Here is a 10439-nt window from a genome sequence, read left to right as displayed (position 1 = left end):
CTGGGGCATACCCGAGCTATATGTCCCCATTCTCCACAGTTAAAACATTGAGGTCCCTGCATTGGATGACCCTCCCCTTGTTTACGTGGAAACGGTTCTTCTGAAGGATATTTCGGGAGGGGTTTTGGTGGGGTGGTGAGGACTTTTAAGGTGGGTCGAGGTTGTAGTGCTCTCACATCAGTGGACCTGTGGTACGCACAGGCCAAGTCTATGGCCAGGTCTGTATCTACATTTGGATGTTGCCTTATCCAATTTTTAGTACTGGTGGGTAGGGAGTCCAGGTATTGTTCGAGGATGATTGTTTTTATAACATCCTCTCTGCTAGTGCCTATCGGGCCCAACCATTTTAGTGCCAAACCTTTGACCCTAAAGTAAAAGGTTCGGGGATCCTCACTCTGTCCCCACTTTACTTTTCGGAACTTTACTCTATAATACTTGGTATTGTGGCCAACCCGTTCCAAAATGCTCCTTTTTATGTCCTTGTAGGATGTGGTCCCACCTGGGTTAGCCGCTTGATAAGCCGTCTGCATAAATCCTGTGAGTAGGGGGGCGATGTATCTTTCTTCCGGCCATTGGGCGGAGGAAGCGACCCTTTCAAAGTTGGTAAAGAAAGAGTCCGGGTCTTCCCCCTCCTGGTATCTTTGTAGGACCGAACTGGGGACATTAGGGTGATCTTTACTGGAGGCTATTGTCTCTGTTAATTTTTTCATCGCGGTTTCATGTACAAGTTGGTTGTTCGCCAAGATAGTGGCCTGACTTTTGAGGGCGGACTGTAAGGCTTCCCTATCTTCCTTGGCCTCTCGCTGGTGAGCTTCCCACACCAACTGTAAATGGCGCTGGCCTTCGGCCAGTTGTTTGATCATGTCCTCCAGAGTAGGACTTTCACTCATGGTTTATACCGTTCCTTAGCCTTTGGGACAGAAATCCCACTTCTGACACCACTGTGACAGGCTGAACGGTATAAACCAGACGGAAACTGAGTAGTGTGGTAAGTAAGGCTTTTTATTATTGTTCTTTTCCTAGTTTGTTTTGTTCAAAAGATTATAGGTAACGATAGAGTCTTGGGTTATAGTTCTTCTCTTCATTAAAGCTGTCGTTCTCCCTCCTCTCGCCTTCCAGGTAGGTGGCTTCTGGGAAACGCGGGTGGCTCCAGTGGAATACCGGCAAGAGAAATATGAGAACGCCAAGGTAAGTAAATGGGTTATTTCTGGGGTTTCCTCTTCAGATAGGAAAAGGGGAAGAGGAAGTAGGGATATAGAGGTAGAGTGTAGATACACCCGTGCAAGGTACTAAAGGATTGTGATGTGCTTTATTTGATACACGGTGCTCCCGGGTAAGATGTGATAGTCAGACTCCTTTCTTAGTTCTGGAGTCTGCCCCTCCTTTCTTCCCCCCCTCTCCTCTCAGGTCTCCCCAGTTCCCTTCCCCTGTGGGATTTTCCCTCTACGCTCTATTGTCCCTAGCAGGGACTGTACCTTTGTAAGCCACGACCCTCCGGGGTCGTGGCTGGTTCCTGGGCTCCGTGACACCGGCACTCCTTCTGGGGGTTCTCCTTCTCCTCTCCTCCGTCTTCGGTTTCTTCCTCCGGACTGGCGATGCGCTGCTCTGTTTCTCCTCGACTCGTCTCCGTCTCTCCTCCGACTCCCTCTCCCTTCTGGTCGTGTACTGCCTCCTTTTCACCGCCGGCAGCCCGGAAGACCTTGAGCGTTTCCCTGGAAACAGGGAAACGCGACCTTGACGCCGCGAGCGTTCCCATGGGAACGTGGCCACGCGGATCTGACGTGTCGGGTTTACCCGACACGGAGTCGTCTGACTCTTCAGGCGGTGCGATCGGGGCTGCCCGATCACAGTCCCACAGAGAACTCAGAGGAGTGATGTGCATTTAGAGCTCATCCGGCTGGCAACCAGCTTTCCAGAGGTGTGGGGACATCGATTGAAGACTACTCCTTTCTGTAAAAGCTTTTCACCTGTCCTGATTGACTAGAAAAAAGTTCAGAGAAGGAAAAAGCCTGTCAAACTTGAAGCAAGTGTACAACTGTCTAGGAGGAGTGAGGTACAGCCAGTGCTTAATTTGTGCTTGTTGTTTCCGGTGTGGAGAACCGGCACTTAGTTTTGAGGGCCAGTGCTTATGTATCTGGCTCAAGCATTTACTGAGAGCAAAAGACACATATGGGAAAGACGGTGGAAGAGAAAAACGAAAAAGCGTTGCAATGGGAGAAAGTAGAAAGCTGAAAGATTGAGCTGAAGGTGCAGGGAGTGGCTGTAAATGGATTAAAGAAGCCCAAGGTGGCTTCAGGATTACGCTGCCTCGGTATTGCGTGTTCGCACATTTCATTGCAGCAGCCGCGAAGAAGAGGGCCTTGGGCGCCGGTACATTGTTATTTACAAATTAAGCACTGGTTACAGCATGACCCCGTGTAGTGGGTCTGCTGGAGGAAAGGGCTATGGAGAGTGATCGGTGAGCCCCAGTACTGATGGACTGCAGACTCTCCTGTGATTCTTGGTCAGAATACTGAAATATGTGGCATGACTGAACTGCTGCACCTGAAGTTGTCAGCAAAAGTATGACCTGAGACGCTTTGCCAGGTGATTGCCTACCTAATGACTTGAGCCACTGTGCCAAGTAATCAGCTGTGGTGTGGCCTGAGCTGCTGTGCCAAGAGAGTGAGTGTGGCATGATCTGAGTCGCTGTGCCAACAGATCCAGTTTGGCGGAAGCAATGCTGCTGTGCTAAGAAGTACCTGACCAGGGCATGACCTGAGCTGTGGATACCCCAGCCACCTGCTGAGGTTGAGCTCTGGATACCCCAGCCACCTGCTGAGGTCCACCCACCACATCACCTGTTCCCAAGTACACAGCCGACCCGCTGCTGGAACCTTCTGCTCCTGCAAAGCTGAGATGGGGGCTGCAACATGAACAGGCAGGACTGCAGAGCCCTAGTGCCCTCCGGAGACACCTCCGACCAACTGAGCAGTTGCAGACATGACTGCGAGGAAAGCCTGATTAGGAAACTGGCTCACACTCAGCCCCAGAAGCAGGGGAGCAGTGACAGCAGCAACAAACAGAGTAGCTGCCAGGAATCCACCCGTTCGCCTCGCATCTGCTTTGGGTGAGGAACTGATCAAAGACTGAGAGAATGTGCACTATTAAGAATAGTGCGGGTAAAACGGCACAAATTAATTCTTACTACATTGTGTCTGGGATGTGAGGGGTGGATCCCACCTATATCACAAAAGGGGCCCTCTCCTCCATAGCAGGGAAAGGTACCAATTGACTCCAGGACACTATATCGAATCCTGACTATTTATGTATGTAGTATATTGTACCTAGAGTGTAATAAACTTTGTTTTTGGAAATAAAGTACTGGGTTGACAATCTTTTATCCTACGGACGTGTGTATGTTGAATGCTGATCTTCGGTCCGTCCACACCACCTCCCTGAGAAACCTGTGACTGCTCGCCATGGCTACCACTGAGATTCAAGTGCTGGGTGGTCCAGTTTGCAGAGCCATAGCAGAACAGATCCTGGGACATCAAAGGCAAATAACCTCAACCTTCCTGGTTTTGCCCAGTAGCACCTGCTTTCCAGTGGCTACCCGAACATCTGATCATTTTTATTTCTGAATGACAAGTAACAAGAATGGGCTCAAGGAGTGTAGGCCAGCGATATAGGTTTCCTTGTCACGTGTCTTTGTTCGCACCTGGTACTTGAAAGCCTAGATTTATACTGAGAAGAGCAGAACTACAGGTACCAGAATGCAAAGGAAGGAGCTAAGCCGGGTGAGCCGTTTACCTAACGTGGGGGGATGGCATCTCTACACTGATAAACAGTGGCGGGGAGGCCGTTTAATAGAACAGGTACCGTGGTATACTGGTGCTTGCGAAAATTCAGGTGATCGTGTGGCAGATGTATTCTCCTTCCTGCTATTTGTACCACTGGGTTTGTAATGGGGAAACGCCAAGTGTCAGAATGCGAGAAAGCCCGGGTGCCGGATGCTCCGTGACAGGGTCCCACCTTGTCTGAGGCTGGATCTCTGACCGCCAGCGTTAGAGGCGGGGGGCGGGCTCGATGCAGTGGGATGAGACAGGTGGTCCAGCGCGGGCGCTGGCGCTTTAAGAGGGGGCGGGTCCGAGCCGGGAGCAGTGACAGCGCGCCGGGGAGGGATGTAATTCAATGCAGCAGGCAAGGCGGAGGAGAGGTTTGCCGCCGGAGACGAGGCGAGGACGTCGGCGGTCCAGCTGATCAGAGCCGGACTAGGAGAAGAGACTGAAACTCGGGGGTGGACTTGGGGTTCCCGGGTACCGCGGCAAGACAACCGGGGGGGTCTCGGCTTCTTGATCCTCGTGTCCGGGCACCTCTCCCCCGACTGCTCCCGAGACAGGCTGCTGCCTACTCCACCTCCAGCCTTCGGCGAGAGACGGCGCGGGGCCATCCCGAGACATGCCCCGGCTGGGTGGCTGGGGGTACGGGATCGGCCGAGCCTAGGGTGGACAGCCCCTCTCCTTCCCGCTATCCCAAGTACTGACCCCCAGCAGCCTCAGAAACTGTAAACAATGGAAGCAGTTCTCCCTTATTGACCCTGGCTGCGGTCCCTCAGAGGGTAACCTGGGCTCTGCCCCCTCTGGGGTGACCCAGACTTTGGTACCACAGTGGGGAGCCCGGGCTGTGTTCCCTCGGGCTTCACCCGAGCTTTGCCCCGCAGGCACTTCTCGGTGTCATACCTTTGGTGAGGCATCGCTGCAGGGGCACCTGTGAAGTGGGCAGCTGCAGTTGTGTGTCGGGAGGCACCGGACGAGGAGCTGAGCTTTACAGCGTCAACATGGGTTTTCTGCACCAGCTGCACCTCCTGCTCTGGAAGAACATCACCCTGAAGCGGCGGAGCCCAGTAAGTCCACAGGGAGGGGAAATGTCTGCTCAATGTATTGGGTCTGGGTTGAACGTGTTGATAGGGGAGCGGGATCATGTACAGAGTGCACTCTGCGCACCCAGCCACTTCTTGGCGCTGGACTTTGCAGAGTAGGTGGGTCTCTGCTTCACCTGTGTTGGAGATGGACTCCCTGCGAGGAGGCGGCTGTTTCGTGTCCTGCTACCCTCCTGTTGTAGGGGTAGGTTGGGATGCCACTAATCCACCTTTTGGTCACCTGTGATGACGTGTGGGATCCCTCTGGGACATCTGTGACGATGAGATGGGTTGGTAGCTTCAGGGACACCTATGATAAGAGGCTGAGCTGGGTTTTGCATGGTGACCTCGCTCCATGTCCTCTTGTTCAATGTGTTAAATGTAAGCTAACCAAGACTACAACACCCAGTACGCCTTTGATTGTCACACAAAATTTAGGGATTGAAAATAATGTCTGTGATACCATTGAGTTGAGTGGCAACTCTAGTTCGGGTCACCTGTGATAAGGAGATCTTGAGGGTCTTTCTGTGAGTCATGGAATTTGGTGCTACTCAAAAACCTGTGATAAGAATGGGAGATCTATTGGTCCACCTGCGATGAAGAGGTGGGAGATGGTCCATCTAGGCTCTTGTGATAGGGAGGTGGGTTGAGGTACTTTTAAAAATCTGTGATGAAGAGGTTACTGGGAGTCCTAATGGTAAACCTGTGTGAGAGAAGGTCCATCTGGACTCCTGTGATGGGGAGGTAGGGTGAGTTCCTGCTCAGAAATTCACGATGAAGAATTGGGTGAGGTGAGAACTGGGCCACCTTTTAAGAGGTGACCAGTTTGGGTCTTGATAGACCATCTGTGATGAAGAGCTGGGTGGGGGTCCTTCTTCCATTGGGGGTGATCTGTTTCCCGTCCGACCACCTGTGATGAAGTGGTGGGTGGGGGACCTACTGGCCCACCTGTGGAAGAGATGACCAGTTTAGGTCCTGGCAGATCCTCTGTGATGAAGAGATGTGGGGGGGGGGGGGGGGGGTTGGGGGGGGGGTGGGAAGGGGGTCTTCCTTACACGAGGACATGATCTATGTCCCCTTGGCCCACTGTTATGAAGAGGTGGACTAAACCCTGAATCTCCTGTCAAGAGAATTTGCAGTGAAGTCTACCCAACAACCTGCGGTGAAGAGTTGAGTGAGGGTTCTACCGGCCCACCTGAGAAGAAGTGACATGTCTGGCTCCTGACATCTGTGATGAAGAAGTGAGAGGGGCCCCTCTTCCACGAGGATGTGATATATACCCCTTCCACCACCTGTGATGAAGAGGTGCATGAGGGTTCTGCCGGCCCACCTGAGAAGAGGTGGCATGTCTTGGTTCAAATGAACATCTGTGATGATTTAAGGGAGGGGACCCCTCTTCAACAAAGAAGGTAATCTATGTCCCTTCGGACCACCTGTGGTGAAGAGGTGCATGAGAGTTCCACTGGCCTACCTGAGAAGAGGTGACATGTCTGGTTCCTGATGGACATCTATGATGAAGAAGTGGGAGGGGCCCCTCTTCCATGAGGATATGATCTGTGTCCATTCGGACCACCTGTGATTAGAGGTGAGTGAGGGCCTTTATGGCACCCCTGTGATGAGGAGGTGGAATGAGGTCTTGATCAACATCATGTGATGAAGAGGTGGCTAGGAGTCCTACTGGTCCTCCTCTAATGAAGATATGGGTGATGGTCCCTCTGGAATATGTGTGGTGAGATACTGTGATGATGTCCGCTTAACCGCTTGTGATGGAAAAGGTGGGTTGGGGACCCGTCTTCCACGAGGACGTGATCTGGGTCTGTCTGGACCACGCGTGATGCAGAAGTGAGCGACGGTCATCGGGTGATGCGGTGGATTGGGTCCCCTCTGGAACACTACTTGTGATTAGCTGAGTAGGGGTCCCTGCATGCCCCAAGGGTGATGGATGCCTGCAGCTTTGCTCCCCAAGACCAGGTAGCCCTGGCCACGAGGAGCGGGGGCAGTCTTCACTTCAGTCATGGGGTGTTTCACTCTCCCGCTGCCTCTTGTCTACGGCCGCTGGATTTATGTAATACTGCAGCCAAGGCGTTTTACCCCTAATTAAGGATTTGTCCCGATTGCCACATATTCAATGTGCAGCACAACCTGTAGATTTTAACCGAAAAACTGTCTAGGTAAAACGCAACAAAAGTTACTAAAACGCGGCGACATGCGTTCCCTCGCAGTGGAAGGCCCTTGCCAAAAGCTGACTGGTCCACTTCCAGTTGCGTATTACTGTATTCGAGTGTTAAACTGATACTAATGAGGTGAAATCTTTGTCCAGGCAGAGTGTCCATGAGTTAAAAAAGACATAATAATGAAGTAAGGTCATCACAGATGTTTTGCATTACGCCACATTATTTTGCTTTTCTTGCCGCATAATTTCGTCAACTCTGCTACTTAATTTGGTTTTCCCCGCCACACAATTCCGAGGCCCCTGGCCATGTCAATTCGCCGGCTGTATAGAGTGGTACCCATTACGTGCCGCCGAGTTCGGGCTGTCACAGTATTTCTATAAAATAGAACGGTGAAAAAAAAATGTAAAAGCTTGAAAAAGCTCCATAATTACCACAATACGGATTCTCTGAAGGCCAGCCGGAGATCCCCCTAGTCACGAATGCATAGAACAGCTTTGGCATTGCTTGTCGCTCGCATACCCCGCGCCTAGATGTCCAGTTTGTCAGGCTAGGGTACTGTGCTGAGGGTACCCTGGAGCCCCTTCCCCGCGGCGATGGGGGGGCTGCGGGGCCTTTGTTACGCCACTGCCAGCGTCATGCCGGTGCGTTACAAAGCAAACCACAGCCTATCGGCACGTTCTTTCTCTTGGAGAGGTGTCTGGCCAGTCTGGGGTCGGAGAGCGACCCTTCACCACGCGCGTGCCAATATCTAGATCCGTCTCCGACAGGCATGCCTGCATCATGGTACATACATCCTTCAAACCCCTCTTGTTAAACTCTGGCTCAGGTACCTTCGTGTGCGTTACCGCATTCTGGTGGTACCTGGCAGGAAGCATCCGGCCTCGAACCGGGAGACCGGAGGGTCCACTGCTGATATGCTACGGCCGGGGCGGGCCTGTCTCAGAGAAGCTCCACTGCAGACCGACCGTATTACACCCCTGAAGGCGCTCGGGCGACAGCCGTGTTGCTTTCAAATGGCTCCCTTGGCTGCAGTGTCCAGCTGTGCTTTTAAGCTCTCGAATCCACGTCTACTCGGTCTGCTGGTTGTATAAGAATCCTGGTACGTGTAGCACATATTGTGTAATTGGATAAACAGCACTGCACGTCACAGAATGTGAATCAAAATCCTGGCCTGGAAGAGGAACCCCCACGGACCCAGGACACTCCAGGCCTGCGCATGGGCGTCATTTCACCGAAATGGTAGCGGAAATGACATCACACACCCTTTGACCCTCACTTTCACTCACACCCACACTTACAAATACACACACATTCACACTTACATACACTCTCACAAAAACACACTCACACGCAAGCACGCACACAACATGTATTTAAAAAACATTCATTACTTACCTCATCTGCCACGGAAGGCACATCCCAGCTAATTGTACTCTAGTTTTATTAGACTAATATGTTATTGTTCACTATTAGTGTAATGAAAAAATGACAGAAACAAAGAGTGTGGAGCCTCAACTGACGTCCATAAGGGCGAGCTGCTCCTGGCACTGAATTTGCCACCTGTGAAGCCAGGGGACGCAAAGGCAGTGCAGGGGTAACAAAGGAGAAGCCAGGGGTCGCACCTGCGAGCCCTGGCGACCCCTAACTCACGTTCACGGGCCTGTGGGATCTCCATGCTAATTTCTGACCTTGGTGATTTGTAATCTTGTTTTTTTGCAATTTATCCACGATTGAGCGAATTCTGGGTAAGTCACTTTATCGTCCTCCCCCAAATGGTAAATTTATATAATGCAGAAGTATAAAGAAAAAACCTGTACGTTTCTGTCCGTCTCCCCTCCCCGGCATATATTGGTTCCGTATATTCGGTTTTCAGTCTGACATCCCTTTCTCTATATCATCCATAATGCTCTGTGCATAAAAAAACACCTCATGTCTTTGTTGCTGCTCGAAAGTAAAAATGTTTTCTATGCTGTGCTCAGCTGCCCTTTAGAAGCCAAGTGTGGGCCATACCATGCAAATAGAAACACACTCTTAAAAAGGTTGATGTAAAGACGCAGGTGATTTCTAAAGCGCTTAGACTTTCCCAGGACCACTTCACGGCACAGAGGAACATTTTTAATATGGAGAGTGTAGTAGTAATTCTTTTGCCAATGTAGATCCTGAAGCCCTCTCCCTGGTCACATGTATCGATCACACTGTACTTCATTGTATTGATAACCTCCCTTTGATAATTCAGATCAAACCCATCATTGCTTCTGTCAGTATTCCTTCAGATGGGCCTTTCCTCTCTAGCTTCCTTTCAATTCCTCCACGACCCACCTCACTTCAGCCCAACACGCTTTAGTCAAATTCCGACTTACTGCAAGCAGTTTTGTTGCAGTTGCTGCCCTGGCATTGAAATGCCCATCCCACCCAGAAGAACTGCTAGACAGCGAGTGCACTGAAGTCATAAAGATACACCAACAACTACCCCTCCCCCACCCGTCAAAGAGACTATTTGTTTGTTTGATCATATATTTACCTACAACGCATGTAAGCTATGGCTTTAACTCTAACATTTACTCCATCTCTAACTATAATCTTATCCCTCTTTTACGGACCCTACTCGGACAATAGGCTGGCTCTGACACTAGCTCTATCCTCTTCTCACTTCCTTGTCCTGCTCTGACCTCAGCGCTGATCGTAGTCCTTACACGTTCTTACTCCAACCCTAAAACTCCTGACTCTCTTTTCTGGCCCTGACTCTAACCCCCATGCGTTCCCTTTCACCAACTCTGCCGGGGCACTTCCCTGGCCCTGACCTCAGGGCTGATCCTCACCGTTATACTTTATCTTACCCCATCCTTAAACCTTCCTCCCTCCCTCTCTCTAACTTCTAGAATCCGGAGACCACCATATAGCCCTCACCCCCCCACCAGCTATACGCAGACCGACCGACTTACTTGTTGGAAGAAGTTTTTATTACAACATTTTTATAGTATTCTTATCACATCAAAATCATAAATCACTCCAAATAAACCTTCAGTAATATTTACAAAACATGAGGTACAAATCAGCAACCATAAATCATTATCTGACAGGATCCCTTCCTGTCCTGAACCATCATTGGACCACACAAGTGAACCGTACCTCACCTGTATTCCTAGGAGGGGCGGTTGTCCTGACGACACCGTTCATTGTCCCCACGCTCAGGGTTCTGCCCCCCCCCCCTCCAAACACCAATCTGCCTCGGGGAGTAATGGGGCGGCCAGGAGCGGGAGCACCATGGGCCCCCCTCACCAATGTGGCCCCCTTACCCTTTAATCTGGTGTGTACATCCGCATGTTGGCTCAGGACTTCAGGATCCTATCCCTGGTGTTCTCCCG

General features: G+C 51.1%; 1 protein-coding gene across 3 annotated transcripts in view; it reads left to right on the top strand.

The window, feature by feature from the left end:
- Positions 1 to 4157: 4157 nt before the first annotated feature.
- Positions 4158 to 10439, top strand: part of ABCA2 (ATP binding cassette subfamily A member 2) — a 499989-nt gene continuing 493707 nt past the window's right edge. For all 3 annotated transcript variants that reach the window (XM_069241449.1, XM_069241450.1, XM_069241448.1), the window contains exon 1: positions 4158 to 4885. In XM_069241449.1, the coding sequence (XP_069097550.1) occupies positions 4820 to 4885 (66 nt within the window). In that variant the 5' untranslated portion in view covers positions 4158 to 4819. The remainder of the gene's footprint in view (positions 4886 to 10439) is intronic.

Source organism: Pleurodeles waltl, chromosome 6, assembly GCF_031143425.1.
Source record: "Pleurodeles waltl isolate 20211129_DDA chromosome 6, aPleWal1.hap1.20221129, whole genome shotgun sequence".
Classification (NCBI taxonomy): domain Eukaryota; kingdom Metazoa; phylum Chordata; class Amphibia; order Caudata; family Salamandridae; genus Pleurodeles; species Pleurodeles waltl.
The sequence above is the reverse complement of the archived record's forward strand: the minus strand, read 5'-3'. Positions and strand labels throughout refer to the sequence as shown.